Below are 21,737 nucleotides of genomic sequence, written 5' to 3'. Positions count from 1 at the left end.
AGTGAGTTTCACTAAATGTTACCTGTCAGTTTCTCTTTAAATATTAGTGGCAAGAAAGAGGGGGAAAAATACAGTAATCGTAGAAGAGTCAACCAGGGCAATTTGTACTACGAATAATGTTTTGGAATAAGTCTGTACAGTATAAAGCACTAAATATACAAAAATATGTGCCAAAATTGCATAAATTTTAAACTGACCTTTGTGTGTACTCAATATAGAACGGTTATAAATTAACTGTCTTGTTAGTATAATAAATAGCCATATCTTTTTACAACATTTTCACCTCTAAATCACAAATATTCCACATTTTCTTTATAGTCTAAATATTCTTTAATCTTTACACATATGAGTAAAATATATACAAACATTACAACTATATAAATAATAAATAACATAAAGTTGGTATTTTTAAAAGAACTAACCAAAGCAGTTGTATGGTTATTGTTTCTTCTGGTGATAAATTTAAAACAGTGTCAGACTAAATTCTGGGTTTGATTTGAGAATTATACAACTGATGGTCACAAAGACAAACACATACCCTTAATAACTGATTCAGCAGCATAGAGATCCCACTTGTAGGTCACCTAAAGGACAGATAAACCTCATTAGATTTAACAGAGCAGGAAGGAATGTAAAACCAATAAAATAGTGCCCTGGAGGCAATTCTTTACATTTGAAATACCACAAACAAATGATATAGTCAATTTCTTAATTATAGTAAATACTACTGGCAAATGTGAGAACATAAGTTACAAAAATCACAAGACATGTTATAGAATCACACTTTTTCGTTAAATATTTAGATCTGTTTCAAGATCATTTAAAACTATCACGTTTTGTAACTTTTTAGGGAGCCTTAACAAGCTTGTTATCCTCTAGATCAGGGGTCAGTAACCTTTCAGAAGTGATGTGCCAAGTCTTCATTTAGTCACTCTAATTTAAGGTTTCGCGTGCCAGTAATACATTTTAACATTTTTAAAAGGTCTCTTTCTATAAGCCTATAATATATAACTAAACTATTGTTGTATGTAATGTAAATAAGGTTTTAAAAATGTTAAGAAGATTCATTTAAAATTAAATTAAAGTGCAGAGCCCCCCGGACCAGTGGCCAGGAGCCGGGCAGTATGAGTGCCACTGAAAATCAGCACGCGTGCCATAGGTTGCCTACCCCTGCTCCAGATATTTCACTGTGATTTCATACTGGGATTTTCATAATCTAGACTAGGTGGTAGTACTGCTGAAAAGGACCAGGGAGTTATAGTGGATCACAAGCTGAATATGAGACAACAATATGATACAGCTGTGAAAAAAAAATATAATTCTGGGGTATATATTAACAAGTAGTGTCGTATGTAAGTTATGGGAGGTTATTGTCCTGCTCTACTAGGCACTGGTGAGACCTCAGCTGCAGTACTGTGTCCAATTATGGGCCCCACACTTTAGGAAAGATGTAGACAAATTGGAGAGAGTCCAGAGGACAGAAACAAAGATGATAAAAGGTTTAGAAAACCTGACCTGGAATGACTGGAAGATAGCTAATGTAACGCCTATATTTAAAAAGGGCTTGTAGCAGGGTGCTGGTTCAAAAGCACCTAATAAGCCTCTGTCCAGTCAGCTCCAATCAGGGGAAACAGATTGGGGCTGATGGAAAAGGCCTGATGCTGGCCTGAGGATTGGCAACACCTGCTGGCCTGACAAGCCAAGGGCTATAAAGGCTGGGAGGGAGCCAGATGCCCCGGGGGAAAGCCAGAGAGAAGTCAGTCAGTCAGGGAGGGAGGGAACTGGAGGCCTCCTAGCTGAAGGCTGACTCTGCCTGTAAAGGATGTGACTAATCCTGCAGGGCTTGTATACAGATAGACGCTGGTGGTGGGAGAACCTTATGTAAATAAAGACACAGGTGCTGCACAACCCTGAAGCCTATCTGAGCCTTATTGGGGCAGCAAGTGGGTCCCAGGAAGAGGGGTGGGTCATGGATCCTGTTACAGGGCTCTAGAGGTGATCCTGGCAATTACAGACTAGTAAGTCTAATGTCCGTGCCAGGCAAATTAGTTGAAACCATAGTAAAGAATAAAATTGTCAGACACATAGAAGAACATAAATTGTTGGGCAAAAGTCAATATGGTTTCTGTAAAGGGAAATCATGTCTTACTAATCTATTAGAGTTCGTTGAAGGGGTCAACAAACATGTGGACAAGGGGGATCCAGTGGACATAGTGTAGGATTTCCAGAAAGCCTTTGACAAGGTCCCTTACCAAAGGCTCTAATGTAAATTACGTTGTCATGGGACAAGAGGGAAGATACTTTCATGGATTGAGAACTGGTTAAAAGACAGGGAACAGAGGTTAGGAATAAATGGTAAATTTTCAGAATGGAGAGGGGTAACTAGTGGTGTTCCCCAAGGGTCAGTCCTAGGACCAATCTTATTCATAAATGATCTGGAGAAAGGGGTAAACAGCGAGGTGGCAAAGTTTGCAGATGATACTAAATTGCTCAAGATAGTTAAGACCAAAGCTTTATGAATGATTCTCACTCCAAAAATAAGTATGTTACAAACTTGAAAATAAAATTAATACATAACGCATTCATAGAACAAAGATAGCAAAAAGGCAGTGCTCACACTTAAAAGCGCTGCCAAGAGTAGTTATTAAACATAAGCAATCATGATATAGAGAACAGTTAGGTGAAACGACCTGAAGTAATTAAAAGGAACAGTAATATGCATATAAAAATCACCTTTTCTGTGATTGCATCAGATTTAAGCCATACTTAATAGGCTGCAGATAGTATTCCAAATAATTAAAGGGTGGTGGCAAGATGGCAGAACTGCTTTGAGGCAACATCAGATAAGGAATCTTCCTAAGACAGGGCTTTTAGATTCAGTCACCCTGATCTCAAGAGGTGGGATGGAAGAGATGGCTTACTAATGGACCTCTCTGTGTTAGTAGCATCTGTTTAGTGTAGCAGCCTTTGGGTGAGTACCTTGAGATTGGCCCACACTACTACAAATACCTTGGAAAGAATTCAGTGAATGGAAAAAGGACAATTTCTGTCAGACAGAATCCAAAGGTAGATACTGAAGATTATGGGCAAAAGAAAGGTGTTCTGAATGACTATCAGTTGATGGATTGTGGCTTACTAAGGACGTAGAAACCTCCACAAAAAATATATGCAGTTGAGAGAGAGAGAGAGAGAGAGAGAGAGAGAGACTGCCTCAGCATTTTTAATGACTTTAAAAACTGTTTACCATCAAATAAGAGACAATAGGCTGAAGATATTCTATTCCAGATTCTCTGAAATTTCAAGAAACTTTTGAAGCATCATTACTGTGTCAGTTCTTCTTCATTAGAGTGCAGTTCTTTTCCTCTGTTGGAAATAAGAAGACTGATGTTGATCTCTCTGGAGACATATCAGTTCTTGGCACGTGGAGCATAACTCATCAAAGCACCAAAAAGCTTCACAGAAAAGCTAGTAACCATAATATTTTATACATTCACTGTGTGTAACAAGCTAATGTAGAGCTTAATATATAGCTGAGGACAATTCTGCAAGATGATGAGCACAATGCAGATTTGAGCCTGAAGACTTCAACTCCCCTGCTAGAGGCATTAGTGATATCTGAAAATGTTATAAAAAGGATTCAATGAACATTCAGGGCCATATTCTGTCACTCTTACAGTGAGTAGTAGTACCTTACTTTACAAGTAATCCCACTGAAAACAGGGGCGTTGACTCAAGGAATAAGGTACTTTTCAATATGAAGAAGCATGGCAGAATCTGTTCTTTAGGGAGGATGAATAAGAAAATAGATGGTAGAGATTTTGTGCTTCTGAAAAAATATTCTCCCAAAAAAATTATTTTAAAATTTTTTGTTTTATGCAGTCAATGCATAAGGAATGTCTTAAATTCTGCTCTAAAAATGATAGCATTGTACAAGTAGTGCTGAAGATTCAATACATCACCTCTTCATCTAAGACTTACTACTGTCTTATTAGAAATAATGTTGAGTGGAAATTTACTGTGCAAAATGGATGATGTGTTTTGAACTGGCTCCAGACCTAGCAATGTACTTATGAATCCTAAAATAATAGACTGTTGAAAAATTTCATGCTACAAAAATACAATAGCTACTCTGAGAGAAGAAAAGTCTTGAGGAATAATGCTTCACAAACCGCAAACCAACAATAATATCTTTAAGCTGGAGGGGCACAGTCTTGGGCATCTGAATCCACACCAACCTTGACAATAGCGAAGGATCTACAGTCATCATCAGACATGGTAAACAGTGGATTTCACAATAAAATAAGGGTCTGAAGAGACCTCAATCAAGAAGTTTCAGATCTTACTGAATGCAGTGCAAGGCATGCTTGATACACCCTCCACTAAAACCCACATATCAGAGCAGGAGAACAATAACTGAGGTGCTAAAAGAAAATGGGGGAACTTAAACAAAAGGATACAGAATGATCAAAAAACACCAAAGTAATAATTCTGTTTACTATGAAGATGGTTTCGGTGGAAATCATAAGATGACAACATAAGACTCATTGGAGTATCAACAGACAACAAAGTATCACTATTAAGTTTGTAGAGTGGTTTCTAACAAGTCAATCAACTTGGATGTTAAAAGGTCCCTGTAAAGTACACAGGACGCAAGTTGGTGACTCAGAAGAACAAGTACACCAAGCCATCACCTCTTTTAAGATGTCATCTTGTTCTCCAGATTCTCAGATTTCATTTTAAAAAAACCTAAATCTTTAATCTTTACGGTTGCAAGGAAACCTCCAAAAAGCAACCCATGTGCAGGATGGATAAAAATCAATTACTTAAAAAAAATTTAAAAATCTTTTTTTTTATTTAAAATCGGATTTTTTTGATAAAAAGCTTTTTGAGGAGAAAACTTATCTACAAATAGTTTTAATTAAGATACATTATAGCTCAGATATCGCATCATGGAACAGGGATTATAAATTCTAATTCTATCATATAAGACAATATATTAATGTAATGTTTAAGAAAAGTTTGTAAATGAGTTCCAATAGTTCATGGATTAGGGACCCAATCTTATGGGTTTCAGGGGCTTCTGTATAGATTATTTAGGTTAATCATTCTATCTACCCAATGGGACTCAGTGCTCAGTCTAGAAGATACCATCAGAGACGCTTAGTTTTGCAGTTCTCAAACTGTGGATTTGTGTCTCCAGAGAATCATAGAATATCAGGGTTGGAAGGGACCTCAGGAGCTCATCTAGTCCAACCCCCTGCTCAAAGCAGGACCAATCCTCAACTAAATCATCCCAGCCAACGCTTTGTCAAGCCTGACCTTAAAAACTTCAAAGGAAGGAGATTCCACAACCTCCCTAAGTAATGCAAAGAGATATCACCTCCCAGAGATAACCAACCATGTGCTGCACTTGGAGCATTGCCAGAGGTGGAGAGGCAAAAGTAGCTTCACACCACCTTTGTGGTTCCATTATCCTAAGACCAGTGAGGGAGAGAAAGCAGGGTTCTGTTGTTAGGAAGCAAGCCTAGTACTTTGGAAATCTGTGTTCAAGAGTGCAAAAAAACGCACCAAACAAACCCCTAACCAGAGAGCAGAGTGATATGCAGGAGCAATGAAGGGGAGGAAAAGAGCTTTAGTTTGTTACAAAGGAATACTACTGAAAAGACCGGAAGAGCAGCATCTGGACATGACTGGACTGGTGAGTGAGAGATACTCTTTACAACTGCATTTTTGATAGACTGAAGAGGGAGTGAAGCAAGAGTCAGGAGGTCACAGAGAGATTGCTGTAGATGATCAGGGCACAGAGGAGGGTTTTGGTGGTGGAAACAAAAAAGAACAGATGCATTTGAGGGCACTTCAGAAAAAAATATCAGCACATTTTCAGGTACAGAACTGATGTAGGGAAAGAAGGCAAGAGTAAAGTAAAAAGAAAAAATTTGGCCAACAAGCCTTAAGGTCGGAGGGGATGGCAAGTTGCCTATTTTATTAAAGAGAAGAGGAAAGATGAGGACTTCGAGTTTTAGTAATTTTGAGTTTGGGTTGGCAGCTGACCTCCAGGAAGAGATGTTGAACAGACAGTCAGAGACACTCTGAAAGGGTAAAGGTCAGGCTGGAAAGGTAGATATGAAAGTCTCAACATAAAGACAGCAAAGAAAGCTGATGCACCTACTGAAGTCAACCAGGAATAAAATGTAGAGGAAGAGGACACAGCACTAAGGAACTCCTACAGAAAGAGGGATGCATTCAAAGGAAAAAGAACCAAGTGAGCAGTGTCTCTGAATCCAGTAGCAGAGGAAATTTCTGAAAAGAGGAAGTAATTGACAGTGCTGAAGACAGTGCACAGATTGAGAAGTATGAGAATACCAAAGAGATCTCAAGACTTACCTAGAAAGAGGGCATTTCTATTTCTAGCAAGAAAATCTATTTTCAGAGCTCTTTGGTGTCAAGATATGACCATCAATTCCACAGACTCTGTAGCAATGTGTTCCTCATACTCTCATTCCTAACATGCTTACACTCTTCTTCCTCAACGCAGGTTAGTCTGTTTTTCTGTTGTAACAACCCCAACAGCCCTCTTTGTCTCCTGGAATTGCTTCTGTCAATTCATTCTTCCCATAAGACTCTTCCCCAAGCAAAGACCATACTCTGTCTTTTCTCCTTTACAGTCTCTTCCTTTGTTTCCCAACAGTCCTGATGTGGTTTCTGTTCATTAGCTGTGGGGGCTCTCTGCCTTTGAATGTCCTCCATCCTCATTATGGCTAATGGTTCATTGTGGTTTTGCATCTATGGCTTTCTAAGACCTTCCTGGCTCCATTGTTACCAAGACTCTTTCCTGTTTGTTAGTACTGTTCTCATTTTTATCTTATTGTACATCAGTGCCATATACATTTTCTGCCTGCCACCTTACCCCATCTCTGTACTCCTTTAGGTGCATTCTACTCCTTTCAGGGGTGGAGAAAATTTAGTTGAATATCACTAATGAACATCTCTATTTTTTATGAGTCAGTAGAGCAACCTCACTTCAACAAGCACCTCTGTTGAGTTTGAGTTTGCCTTCATTTGAGGCAAAAGCCTCCAACAAAGCCAGAAATTTGTCAGGGGTTCTCAATACATTAATTAATTAATTAATTAAAAATCAGGAGACTTTTGGGCTTCAAAGTTTCTGGGCCCTGGTCTACACTAGGACTTTAGGTCGAATTTAGCAGCGTTAAATCGATGTAAACCTGCACCCGTCCACACGATGAAGCCCTTTATTTCGACTTAAAGGGCTCTTAAAATCGATTTCCTTACTCCACCCCTGACAAGTGGATTAGCGCTTAAATCGGCCTTACCGGGTCGAATTTGGGGTACTGTGGACACAATTCGACGGTATTGGCCTCCGGGAGCTATCCCAGAGTGCTCCATTGTGACCGCTCTGGACAGCACTCTCAACTCAGATGCACTGGCCAGGTAGACAGGAAAAGAACCGCGAACTTTTTAATCTCATTTCCTGTTTGGCCAGCGTGGCAAGCTGCAGGTGACCATGCAGAGCTCATCAGCAGAGGGGACCATGATGGAGTCCCAGAATCGCAAAAGAGCTCCAGCATGGACTGAACGGCAGGTATGGGATCTGATCGCTGTATGGGGAGAGGAATCCGTGCTATCAGAACTCCGTTCCAGTTTTCGAAATGCCAAAACCTTTGTCAAAATATCCCAGGGCATAAAGGACAGAGGCCATAACAAGGACCCGAAGAAGTGCCGCGTGAAACTTAAGGAGCTGAGGCAAGCCTACCAGAAAACCAGAGAGGCAAATGGCCGCTCCAGGTAGAGCCCCAAACATGCCGCTTCTATGATGAGCTGCATGCCATTTTAGGGGGTTCAGCCACCACTACCCCAGCCGTGTTGTTTGACTCCTTCAATGGAGATGGAGGCAACACGGAAGTAGATTTTGGGGACGAAGAAGATGATGATGATGAGGTTGTAGATAGTTCACAGCAAGCAAGTGGAGAAACCGGTTTTCCCGACAGCCAGGAACTGCTTCTCACCCTGGACCTGGAGCCAGTACCCCCTGAACCCACCCAAGGCTGCTTCCTGGACCCGGCAGGCGGAGAAGGGACCTCTGGTGAGTGTACCTTTTAAAATACTATACATGGTTTAAAAGCAAGCATGTGAAAGGATTACTTTGCCCTGGCATTCGCGGCTCTCCTGGATGTACTCCCAAAGCCTTTGCAAAAGGTTTCTGGAGAGGGCAGCCTTATTGCGTCCTCCATGGTAGGACACTTTACCACTCCAGGCCAGTAACACGTACTCGGGAATCATTGTACAACAAAGCATTGCAGTGTATGTTTGCTGGCATTCAAACAACATCCGTTCTTTATCTCTCTGTGTTATCCTCCGGAGAGTGAGATATCATTCATGGTCACCTGGTTGAAATAGGGTGCTTTTCTTCAGGGGACACTCAGAGGAGCCCGTTCCAGCTGGGCTGCTTACCTGTGGCTGAACAGAAATGTTCCCCGCTGTTAGCCACGGGGAGGGGGGAGGGTTGAGGGGGTAGCCATGCGGTAGGGGGAGGCAAAATGCGACCTTGTAACGAAAGCACATGTGCTATGTATGTAATGTTAACAGCAAGGTTTACCCTGAAAGAGTGTAGCCACTGTTTTATAAAATGTGTCTTTTTAAATACCGCTGTCCCTTTTTTTTTCTCCACCAGCTGCATGTGTTTCAATGATCACAGGATCTTCTCCTTCCCAGAGGCTAGTGAAGCTTAGAAAGAAAAAAAAAAACGCACTCGTGATGAAATGTTCTCTGAGCTCATGCTGTCCTCCCACACTGACAGAGCACAGACGAATGCGTGGAGGCAAATAATGTCAGAGTGCAGGAAAGCACAAAATGACCGGGAGGAGAGGTGGCGGGCTGAAGAGAGTAAGTGGCGGGCTGAACACAGGGCTGAAGCTCAAATGTGGCGGGTTGGCTTCAGGGAGCTAAAATCAACAAAGGGGGTGGCTTTACATCAAGGAGTATTTCAGGCAGGACTTCACAGAGGGTTCCAATAAGAAATGGTGCACCTAAGTTATTGTTCTTATTGGAACAATGAGGTTAGTCTGGCCTCTGATTGATACATGGCTAGATTTACCTTGCTGCACCTTCTCTGTGAGTGACTGCAGTGTGACCTAGAGGAATGAGTCCCCTAGACAGGGGAGGGGGGGAAGCAAATGAGTACAAAACAAATCTGGTCTATTTCTTGTTTTGATCCACTCCATCTATCTTTTACATCTTTGGCTGGCAGCAGACGGTGCAGAAGGACTGCATGCCATCCACATCTCATGGCTGCTCGGCAGAAGATGGTACAGTACGACTGCTAGCCATCCTCATCTCTTGCCTGCCTGGCAGAAGATGGTACAGTACGACTGCTAGCAATCCGTATTGCCTGCCTGCTCACCATAAGACGGTTCAATAGGACTGACTGCAGGACTAAAGAGAATGACCTGGTCAAGTCACTCCAAACTTAGTCCCTGCGCCCATATCTGTCCAGGCGCTCCCGGCCGACGCGGCCAGGAGCACCTCGGACATGACGATGACGGATACCAGTCATATTGCACCGTCTGCTGCCAGAAGGCAATGGGTTGCTGCTACTGTGTAGCAATGCAGTACCGTGTCTGCCAGCACCCAGGAGACATACTGTGACTGCTACCTGAGCGGGCTCCACGCTTGCCGTGGTATGGCGTCTGCATAGGTAACTCAGGAAAAAAGGCGCGAAACGATTGTCTGCCCTTGCTTTCATGGAGGGAGGGAGGGAACGGGGGCCTGACGATATGTCCCCAGAACCACCCGCGACAATGTTTTAGCCCCATCAGGCATTGGGATCTCAACCCAGAATTCCAATGGGCAGCGGAGACTGCAGGAACTGTGGGATAGCCACCCACAGTGCAACGCTCCGGAAGTTGACGCTAGCCTCGGTACTGTGGAAGCACTCCACCGAGTTACTGCACTTAATGCACTTAGAGCATTTTCTGTGGGGACACACACACTCGAATATATAAAACCGATTTCTAAAAAAACGACTTCTATAAATTCGACCTGATTTCGTAGTGTAGACATACCCTGGGTCATTGTAGGGTGGACCATAAATAAGAATTGTTTTGGAAAAAATCACCATAAAAAGCTTACAATCAGAGCTTGTCTTTACAGTGAAATGTACTAGAAATTGTAAAATGAAGCCAGATATTAGCACTGACATTTAAAGCAGGGTGGGTAAAAATCAAGGATTTAAATAAATAAATAAATAAATAAATAAAATGGATTTTTTTTTTTTTTTTATAAAATGAGTTTTGAGGAAAAAACCTATCTAAAGATAGATACATTATAGCTCAAAGATATCTCATAATGGAATAGGGATTATAAATTCTAATTCTATAGTATGAGACAATATATTCATGTAACGTTTTTAAGAAAAGTTTTGTAAATGAGTTCATGGATTAGGGACCCAATCTTATGGGATTCCAGGGGCTTCTGTATAGATTATTTAGGTTAATCTTTCTATCTACCCAATGGGACTCAGTGCTCAGTCTAGAAGATACCATCAGAGATGAGTAGTTTTGCAGTTCTCAAACTGTGGATTTGTGTCTCCAAAGATAACATGCTTGTTAACAGCAAAAATGTGTTTAAATAAATAATTAAATAAATAACAGACCTCAACCCTCTTGTTCCTCTGCAAATTTGTGTACACAAAGTCAATCCCTTACCTCTCTCTAAAAGTGCAAAGCTTCAAAAAAGTTCAATGAATAGAAGATTGTTGGGGGCAGAATAGATCTGGACAAGGAGAAGCAGCCTGGAGATAAATGTGAGAAGGGAGGGACAGGCAAAAGAAACAAAAGTGAAACACTTTGAGCAGCATATTCCAGGAGTCTTGAGGCCTTTCTGAGTGTAGCCTTCATTGATTTGAGATCTACCATTCCATTCTCTCACTAGAAGAGAAAAGCTATAATGGCAGCAGGCCATAAGAGAGACCCAGTTTGGGATTATTTGAATGAAGTTTCTCTACCTGTGGGTAAGACAGGCATGCGTGCAAAATGCAAACAGTGCAAGAAAAAAATGCAAGGCCTGGTTGCCCAAATGAAACAACATCATGAGAAGTGTTCCTTCTCAGCAGGAAGCTGCGTTGAAGATGATCAAAGGAACATGTCTGAACATGCAGGATCTTCAGGTTGGTAAACATTTTTATTTCAGACTTCTTTCTTAAGGACTGCCTGTCTTCTTTCTGGACTATTCTTGAATTCTCATGTTTGAGCAAAAAATATAGTTGTTACTCTATGGTACTATCATTTTAGATGCAGTTGTGATAAAAAATAAATAGATGAAATAGGCAGATCTTCCTTTTACAATTTCACCTTTAAAGTAGTACTGAGTGTCAGTGAATGCAATGAGTAATACTAAATAAGCAGTATGGTAATAATAATTAAATAACTGCATTGACTTATTTTGTTTAGGAGAATCCATCCTCAACATACAGGATTCTGAAGACTATCCACCTTCAAGATCACCACCATCTCTTATAGTTTCAGAGTTATCTGCCAATGATAGTGTTTCAGTCACATCATGTATGTCACATAGCCACAGTTTATCACCTGCAGCAAAAAGAAAAAAAAAAAAGCCTCCATCATCCAGAAACAGCCATAGATAAGTTTGTAATAAAACCCAGCAAATTACAAAAAGAGGTAATTGTCGAAAAAATTGCCCTGTTTCTTTATACAACAAACTCTCCCTTCCGTATGATTGAGAACCCACACTTCATTAACTTGGTTCAATCATTAAGACCAGGATACAGTCCACCCAACAGAGCAGATGTCGCAGGCAAATTGCTGGATAAAGTGTATGAAAGAGAAATTGAGCAGTATGCAAAAGCTGTAGAGCATTAAATTGTTAACCTGAGTCTTGATGGGTGGAGTAATGTCCACAATGAGCCTGTTGTATGTGCTTGTGTGACAACAGAAGAAGGGAATGGCTTCCTTACAGAAACAACTGATACATCAGGAAATGCACACACAGCAGAATACTTACAAGAAGTAGCAGTAAAAGCTAGTACAAACTGTGAAAAAAATGCAAATGTCTAGTATGCAGCTTGGTCACAGACTATGCTGCAAATGTATCCAAGATGAGAAGAAATTATTTAGAAGAGAGTCCCACACTAATGACTATACAGTTGCAATGCTCATTTGATGCACCTCCTAGCCAAAGACTTCAGTGTTCCAGAAATAAAGGCTAATGTTGTTGAAATTGCAAAATACTTCCGTAACAACCACTTTTCAGCAGCTCTCTGAACAAAGTGGGAGGAACCAAGCTAACTCTCCCCCAAGACGTGTGATGGAGCTCAGTAGTGGACTGGTTTGAACACTATATCAAGAACTGGCCTAATCTGATGACAGTTTGTGAACAAAATCATGGAAAAAATAGATGGCGCTGTCACAGCCAAAGTTCTCAACGTTGGGCTTAAGAGAAACATTGAACACATGCTGAGTACCCTGAAGCCTATTTCTGTCGCCTTGAACAAAATGCAGGGAAATAGCGGTTTTATTGCTGATGCTGTTGAATTTTGCAAGGAACTGAGTGAGATCTTAAAAAGAGAAATATGCAATGACAGAGTTAAATTACAAGCATTAAAAAACCGAATGGGACAAGCACTATCTCCAGCTCATTTTCTTGCAAATATTCTCAATACTTGTTACCAGGGTCAAACTTTAACTGCTGAAGAAGAGGAGTTGGCTATGACATGGACAATCATCCCTCCATAATGCCAACTATAATAAACTTCAGAGCTAAGGGTGAACCAGTCAAGAAATATACGTTTGCTGCTGATGTTTTAAAGAAAGTCACCCCAGTGAACTGGTGGAAGTCACTTAAGCATTTGGATTCAGAGACCGTTAAAGTGATAATCTCACTTTTAACAGCAGTAGCTTCTTCTGCCGATGTAGAAAGAATATTTTCTTCCTTTGGACTAAATCATTCCAAATTGAGAAATCGTTTGGGGCCTGAAAAAGCAGAAAAGCTTGTTTTTTCATTCCAGATTACGAACAAACAGGAAAATGAAGGTGAAGACGACTGAGTTAGCTATAGAAGCCAATATTTTAAGTTCCTCATGTTGACCTGGCTGACATAGTCGATTTAATTTTTCTGGGTTTTTTTTAAATGTCATTTAACTATTTTAGTTAAAAACAATTTTAACAAAAGCAAACCTGATTTTATAAAACTTAAATGTTTCACTAAGTTCAACAATTCATATGCTTGTTTTGTTAAAATATGTTTGCTGTTAAAGAAAAAAAATCCGGAATACATAACGTTGTTTTAGTTAAATAAAACAATTTAAATGTCTGTCTGGTGATGTTCTCCTTCTAGTACAGCATGGCAAGAAAATCTTCCAAATATTAATGATTAACCTGTTGAACTGGAGATAGTTCACCTCTCAATGACTTCATAAATATCTGCTTCAATTACCTTTGGTAAATGAAATAACCAAACAATCATTCATTTTCTGATATAGCTGTAAAACTAATCTGAAAAGTTTTCAAAATAAATCACTTTAAAAACGTATAGTGTGTACCTTCTAAAAATGAAACCTACATCTTTCTCTGAATTGTGAAGAATATGTACTAAGATGATAACAACCAACAAGAATGCACTTTTATGTAGAAATCCATGATTAAATCGAGGCTTCCTGATTAATGATTTAAATCATGATTTGAATCAATTTGATTTAAATCAAATCTCCCTGCCCATGTGTCACCAAAGCAGTGACATTTGCCAGAGATTGTGGGGAGACTAAAATAATAGTGCCAAATGGCATGATTTGCTCCTCTTCAACTCAAGGAGATACTAACTCAATAGATGCCAAATAATAATAATTTGAAGGTCAGAATTATTTACCCTGTCACTGCTGGTTAAAATATGTATAAAAGGGGAGGGACGACCATATTATGAATATGTACTATGAGTGACCTCTCTTTTTGGCACCATAAATGGATGGTGTGCTTGGGCAAGTTCCCCTAGTCAAAATGAAGTCAAGACCAAGGAGCCTAGAAGGGCATCTGAGCTCCTTCAATGTGGAACCAAGCCCAGTGAGCTCATATTATCTATGAATACTAACTGCACCTGTTCAAAATTTTAAAAAATGACAAAAATCTGAGGCCTCCTAAATTTTCATAAATCTATTGCTTTTTTGGTACTTTGTGGCAGCAAAGGCTTCTCTTTCCCATGTGTACCTTGCTTGTGTCAATTATTTCTTGGTGACTTTAAGACTAGATTACAATGGTATACTTGGGACTGCATCTTAACTCTATTCAGAAAGTGACAGAATGCTGTTTAAGCAGGGAACCTTGATGTTAACATATTGTATTGGTGCTCTGTGGTCTGCATTGGTTGCCTGTTGGTTTCTGATTGAGTTTAAGCAGTTTGCATTTACCTATAAGCCTTAAGTGGCCTGATATTTGTCTAAGAGACAACCTCTCTCCCCTTGCTATACTGCCAAGGTTGTGATCGACTGAGACAGTCAAAACTGAGTCCCTTTGATTGAAAGAAAGGAAGTTGCTGTCAAAGAGTTATCCAAAAGACCCTATAGCGTTGGAACTTGTTTCTCACTTATGTGAAATAGCTCAAAAGTGTTGACCTTCAGTGTCTTTTTATTGGGGTTTTTGTGGATGAAGACCTTTTTTGGGGGACAGTATTTAAGGAGGCTGAGATACTTTTTCCTCATCTTGCTGTACTGTTTAATTAGTTACTACTATATATTATAGGGCTGCTACATTTTAAATAGCTCTTAAGGACACCTAGAGTTTGGGATAGCTACCGTTTTATTCCACCTATATACCCAAATAAACAGAGAGCCGCGACCTGGAGCTCAATCCACATCATTATGCAGCTTTGCTCTCTTAATATGGTTTCCAAATCTGATGCTTGCTTCAGGAGAGCAGTCCCAGTAACTGTTCAATACCCACTGAAGTCAACTGAACGCTCTCCACTGAGTTTAATGGGCAGTAGATCAGGCCCCAAGTTTCCTCCTCAAAACCAGCTTCTTAGAAAGTTGTTTCTTTTATCCATTTCCAAAGGATGGGAATCTGTACTGGCAATATTGTAAGCAGGAAGAAGCAACCCATCTTAAATGGAACTCTTCAAAGTTCCTTGTTGGCACAAATGCACACTCACCAGCTTCCATCTCCACTCTTGTGGAGTCTACTCAAGATTCCAAGAAATTAAAAAGACCCAAGGCTGCATGTGGGGGTCACACCTCTTGATATGACCACTCATGGAATGTTGCAAAGCTTAAGGTGAACTCCACGAAGCCTCACAATATTCAGAACTTTCCAAAGGGTTCCAAGCCAGCAGACCTCAAGAGTGTGAATCTGTACTGACAATCTACATGAAGAACTGCAAATACAGGAATAATTTCTTTCTTCAACCCTTAATTGGGTAAGAATTATTTCTTTAAATACCTCCAATCTTTATTATACATTACCCCTCAACTGTTATAAACCATTCCCAAGTTTTTAGAATTTTTAAACTTGTAAAACAAAGGCATAATTACTTTAAATCTTAAGGAGTTTTAATATTTTGTAATTATCTGATATTTTAGCTGGTGTGGTGTTTTTACTAAACAAATAAATAAAAGAAAATCAATATTGCTCTTACCTTCCAGAGATCAGGCGATCCTTCAATAAGTTTGGCATTTGTTTTACAGTATTTTAGAGCCAAGTGCAAACATTCTGTCCCATAATCCAGGTCATAATCAGTACACTGTAGCAATTAAAACAAGAACAAATTTGTTATTATATTTAAGAGTGTAATTACCATATTAATGGTCTAAATGACAAAATATTTTGTCTAGTTTAACCACATTTTGTGTCCTTAGAGTTCTATCCACAGCACTGGCGCCTTTACAGTTGTGTAGGTTAGGACTGAGGCGCTTTGGCGCAGTTATGCCAGGAAGCCGACTCTGTTCACACGATGCCAGACTCTAGTAATTTATGGACTTTCATGAGTCTAGATAGACTTGCCACACCATTAGGTACTGAACTTTGATGATCAGAAGTTACAGTTATGAAAGGCTGCTGATGAGGCCTTAATTTCTAACGGGTATCATGGAAATAGTTTAACAGTAAACTTCATAAGGATGTGGAGCTGGGTAGCTAGCCATGGAAGAATGGGCTTTTTCATTTAAATACATTGTTCATTTTGTCTTTTGAAGTGTGGGAGATGGAGGCCAAGGGAGTTAAATGAGATTTCCCACATCCCTTACAGATCTGTGCATCTGCCATTTATTTGTTCCCATTTTTACACACATACAGAACCCTAGAGTAACAAGTCTCCATGGTATAGCCACAAGTTTTCAGATGAAGACAAGGGGCTGGAATTCCATTTGCTTTCCTATCAGCATGAAAGGGCACTCTCCCAAAACACCCTCCTTCTTCACCCCTCACACCTTTCAAGCAGCTGAGCACATCTAATTATCGAGGACTTGAAAGGCAAAAATATTCAGACAGGACAGCAAAATTAGGGGACAGATTTTCCAGAGCCAAGCTACACTCATCACAAAGCATAGACTGCGGTACATGACTCCCTGAATCTCAAGCTGTAATGGCCCTGATGCAAGTGAAACAGCCCTTAGGCTACATTACACTCCCTAAAGGACTACAAACCAGCTCAGAATTGTGTTAGAACTCTGCACCCTTCATCTCCCAGCACAGGGATGTAAGGGGTGAGGATGGCATAGGCGACAGCACTGCAGGGGAAATTCCCTAGATTATGTTCTGTTTGTACTGCTCAGGCAGTGCAAAGTGTCCAAACCTCTAGAATCTAGCAGGTCTCCTATACACAAATTTCACTATTAAATTCTTCTTCCTTGGATTTGGTAGGCACTGCAAAAGTGCCGGGCTCAGTGCAGAGAAGTTGTTTATCATGTTCAGTTTTGGAACACATAGTTAACATAAATAGTTCTAAATTCTGACTTAGGGTACCACTCAGATATAGCTGCAAATGCTCCGGAATAACTGCAGTTATTATTTAAAAATAAGAGTTCACATCAGAGCCCAGGGAAAAATACATAGGAAAAAGTTTTCGTCCTCCAAGCTCTGAGTAATTAAAATATAGCATGACTACACAATTAAATGTAGCAGACAGCAATTTAGAAGAGGAAAACCAAACCAGAACACTTTAACACAACAGTGGGCAGGGAGTGGGGGTGAACCCAAACTATTTATACTCATATACTTCAGTCCTGACATATAAGCAGGGAGTATGAAATTGAGAAATTTTACGGAGCAACAGAGAAAGTAACCCAATACAGTTATTTTAGATTCCTGCCCCGCCTTCCTTTTCTCTCTTGTTCCATTTAGGAAACAGAAAACAACAACAAAACCTAACATGTCAGCTGTGAGTTTCTTTAAAGTCTATTAGGCTGACTACAGAAGGTAGGAGCAACAATACTATAATGTGACTCACAATAGTCTTGTATTTCCTCAGTAAGTTTAAGTGTAAGGGTATGTCTATATTTAAAATGCTACAGTGGCACAGTTGCAGCAGCTTCATTGTAGACATTCACTACAGCAACAGGAGCGTTCTCCCATTGCTGTAGTTAACCCACTTCCCTGAGAGGCAATAGCTAGGTTTATGAAAGAACTCTTCCACAGGCCTAGCACTGTCTACACTACGGGTTAAGTCAGCATAGCTATGTCTCTGCAGCTGTAGATTTTTCACACCCCTCGGAGACATAACTAGGCCAATGTAAGTTCCCAGTGTAGAACAGCCCTCTGACAAATAACAATGTTGATGTAAGATTCCCTTTGTTCCTGTTTATCTCTTGCAAGGTATCTGTGAAATGCCTAAAGGAATATATCAGATAAAGAAAATAGAACTGTATGAAATTCTAATGGCCTCTTAGTGTAATACTTAAATGAATAAGAATAATTGGTTTTCCAGTCAGTCATCTTGCAACCAGCAAGAAAAGCTTTTTATCCCTCCAATTTTTTTTTAAAAAGCTGAATTTTAGCAGTATATTTCCATAGCCATTTTTAATAGCTTTAGGTAAGAAAATAAAACAGGAGCATGAATTAAGGTGTAACACACCTAAAAAGAAAGGGAACTTGTTTCAGGAAACTATTCATACAATCATAACAAGAGCAATGAAAAAAGTTCCACAATTTTATTTACATTACACAAAGCTGTTATATGCCATACACTAAAGAACTAAATCACATCCACAACAAATATACTGCAGCATGGAATCAGGCTTTCTATCATATATATAATATGGGATTGTAAGTTACGCACACATTTGGATTTAGGGACAAAATATTCAAAAACACCACTAATATTGGTGGTATTTCAAGTGGGTCTCAATGCCAATCAATCATTTATTATTAAAAATTTTCCCTCCTTAAGAGGTATGTATACACAAATTATTTTCTAGTAACACAGACTCACAGACTTTAAGGACAGAAGGGACCATCATGATCATCCAGTCTGATTTCCTGCACATTGCAGGTCACAAAACCCCATCCACCCACTCCTGTAGAAGTGGGTCCATAAATTCTGGCTGAGTTACTGATGTCCTCAAATCTTGATTTAAAGACTTCAAGTTACAGAGAATCCACCATCTACTCTAATTCAAACCAGCAAGTGACTTGTGCCCATGTTACAAAGGCAGGTGAAAAACCCCCAGGATCTCTGCCAATCTGACATGAAGGAAAATTTCTTTCCAACCCCGTATATGGCAATCAGTTAGACCCTGAGCATCTGGGCAAGACCCACCAGTCAGACGCTTACAAAAGAATTCTCTGTAGTAACTCAGAGCCCACCCTGTCCTATAATCCTGTCCTATCTATGGTCACTGGAGATATTTGCTATAACAGTCACAGATGGGCCACATGCCATTGTAGGAAACCTCATCATACCATCCCCTCCATAAACTTATCAAACTCAATCTTGAAACAAGTTAGGATTTTGTCCCACTACTCCCTTGGGAAGGCTGTTCCAAAACTTCACGCCTCTGATGGTTAGAAACCTTCTTCTAATTTCAAGCCTAAACATATTGATAGCTAGTTTATATCTACTTGTTCTTGTGCCAACATTGATCCGTAACTTAAATAACTCTTCTCCCTCCCTGGTGTTTATCCTTCTGTTGTATTTATAGAAAGCAATCATATCTCCTGTCAACTTTCATTTTGTTAGGCTAAACAAGCCAAGCTCCTTAAGTCTCCTCTTGTATGGTAAGTTCTCCATTCTTCTGATCATTCTAGTAACCCTTCTCTGCACCAGTTCCATTTTGAGTTCATCTTTCGTAAACATGGAAGACCAGAATTGCACACAGTATTCTGTATTAGGTCTCACCAGTTCCTTGGAAAGTGGTAATAACACTTCTCCATCTCTTCCAGAAATACATCACCGGATACATCCTAGGACTCATTCGCCGTTTTCTTGTTGCTAGTCCCTAAGTGCATGAGCTTTCACTTTGCACTAATAAATTTCATCCCATTTCTATTAGTCCAGTTTTCAATGTCATCCAAATCTTCTTGTATGATATCCCAGTCCTGCTTTGTTATTAGCAATACCTCCCAATTTTGTGTCATCCACAAATTTTATTTGCACACTCCCACTTTTTGTGCCAAGGTCATTAATGAAAATATTCAATAAGATTGGTCCCAAGACTGATCCTTGAGGAACTCTATTGGTAACCTTCCTCTAGTCTGACAGTTCACCTTTTAGTATTACCCAGCACAGTCTCCCCTTTAACCAGTTCCTTACTTACTTTTCACTTCTTGTATTAAATCCCCATCTTCTCCAATTTAACTAATAATTTCCCATGTGGAACTGTATCAAATGCTTTACTGAAATCCAGGTAGATTAGATCTACTAAGGGCTTGGCTACACTTGCGAGTTAGAGCACATTAAAGCAGCCCCGGGCGCCCTACTCGTCCACACTGGCAAGGCACATAGAGCGCTCTGACTCTGCAGCTACAGCGCTCCTGGTACTCCACCTCGGCGAGTGGAATAACGTTTGCTGTGCCTTGGCTACAATGCCCGGGCATCAGTGTGAACAAGGTGTTGCATTACTGCGCTCTGATCGGCCTCCGGAAACGTCCCATAATCCCCTTAAGTCAAGCGGCCACTCTTGTCATTGTTTTTGAATCACTGTAGGAATGCCCTTTGAAAGCTCCGTTTCTGACAGCCAGCTGCTTATCTGCTCTGAGACAAAGCAACCACTAGTGTGGAATGCTGTGTGAGAGAGAGAGAGGCGGGGGAGGAAAGGGGGTCTGCTGCTGTCTGAACTTACAAGAGAGCATGGTGACATGCTCTCAGCCCCCCAAAAACCCACTCTCTCTCCCCCCACATACACACAACACACTCCCTGTCACAGTACACCCCACCCCATCCCCTTTTGAAAAGCACATTGCAGTCACTTGCATGCTGGGATAGCTGCCCATAATGCACCGCACCCAATGCCGCTGCAAGTGCCGCAAATGTGCCCACGTCAGTGCACTTGAAGTTGTCAGTGTGGACAGATTTCAGCGCTTTCCCTACTGTGCTCTCCAAAGGCTGGTTTAACTCAAAGCACTCTACATCTGCAAGTGTAGCCATACCCTAAATTTCCATTAACTGAGTTTCTAATCTGGACAATCTTCTCAAAGAAAGAGATCAGGTTGGTCTGATGTGTTCTTTCATAAAGTCATGCTACATTTTATCCCAATTATCGTTCACCTCTATGTCTTTAATTACTTTCTCTTCCATGATTTGTTCTAAGACTTTGCATACAATCGAGGTCAAGCTAACAGGCCTGTAGTTTCCCAGATCACTTTTTTTTCCCTTTCTTAAATATAGGTACTATATATTTGCAGTTCTCCAGTCATAGGGTACAACCTCTGACTTTAAAGATTCATTAAAAAAACCTCATTATTGGCCAGATCCTTGTTCCCATTAGCCATACCAGGCTTATATTTTATCTCTACCTCATCTTCAATCCTTAGTGGTCCCACTTTTCTTTCCCTGTTTTCTTTTTATTTATCTGGTTAAATAACCTTTTACTATTGGTTTTAATTTCCTTTGTAAATGCCAACTCTGCTTGGCTTTTGGCAGTTCTCACTTTATCCCTACATATTCTGCCCTCCAAGAGATAGCTTTCCTTGCTGATTCATCCCTTGTAGGCTTCTTGCTTTCTCTTAATAACCTGTTTGAGTTGCTTGTTTATCCAATTTTTTTCTGTAAACCTTCCCTACAAATTGTTTCCCCTTCCTTGGGATAGAGGCTTCAGATAGTTTCTGCAAGTTTGACAAAGTAATTCCAAGTCTCCTCCATATTCAGATCCTGGATTTCTTCAGTCCATTTCCATTAGGGATTTCTTCCCTTATTCCCTTAATTTTTTTTAAGTTTGCCCTTTAGAAATCAAGGGCCCTGTTTGCAGACCTACTTTTGTTTATTCTTCCATTTAATTTAAACTGAATTAACTCATGATCATTCTATCCAGGGTTGCCCTCTAAAACCAGTTGTTCTATGAGCTCCTTGCTACTTACCAACACTAAATCACTTTGTTAGTCCAGTGACTATTTGGTGAAGAAATCCATCATACCCAGGAATATCTGGGCCCTATCATTATTAGTAGCAATTGCCCTCCAATTTATATCTGGGAAATTAAGGTCTCCCATAATCACACAATTCCCAGTAGTCTTTATTTCATTACAAATATGAAAAAGTTCTCTCTATATATCCAAATAGGATCCTGG

General features: G+C 40.1%; 1 protein-coding gene across 3 annotated transcripts in view; it reads right to left on the bottom strand.

Annotated features, from left to right (window-relative positions):
• Window positions 1–21,737, bottom strand: part of CRPPA (CDP-L-ribitol pyrophosphorylase A) — a 191,090-nt gene that overhangs the window by 97,541 nt on the left and 71,812 nt on the right. For all 3 annotated transcript variants that reach the window (XM_077811420.1, XM_077811419.1, XM_077811421.1), the window contains exons 4-5: window positions 15,655–15,759; window positions 539–584 (exon numbers count right to left, since the gene is read on the bottom strand). In XM_077811420.1, coding sequence (XP_077667546.1) covers window positions 539–584; window positions 15,655–15,759 — 151 coding nt within the window. The remainder of the gene's footprint in view (window positions 1–538; window positions 585–15,654; window positions 15,760–21,737) is intronic.

This window comes from Eretmochelys imbricata, chromosome 2, assembly GCF_965152235.1.
Source record: "Eretmochelys imbricata isolate rEreImb1 chromosome 2, rEreImb1.hap1, whole genome shotgun sequence".
NCBI classification, from domain to species: Eukaryota; Metazoa; Chordata; order Testudines; family Cheloniidae; genus Eretmochelys; species Eretmochelys imbricata.
Note: the sequence above shows the minus strand (reverse complement) of the source record. Positions and strands in the feature narration are given on the sequence as shown.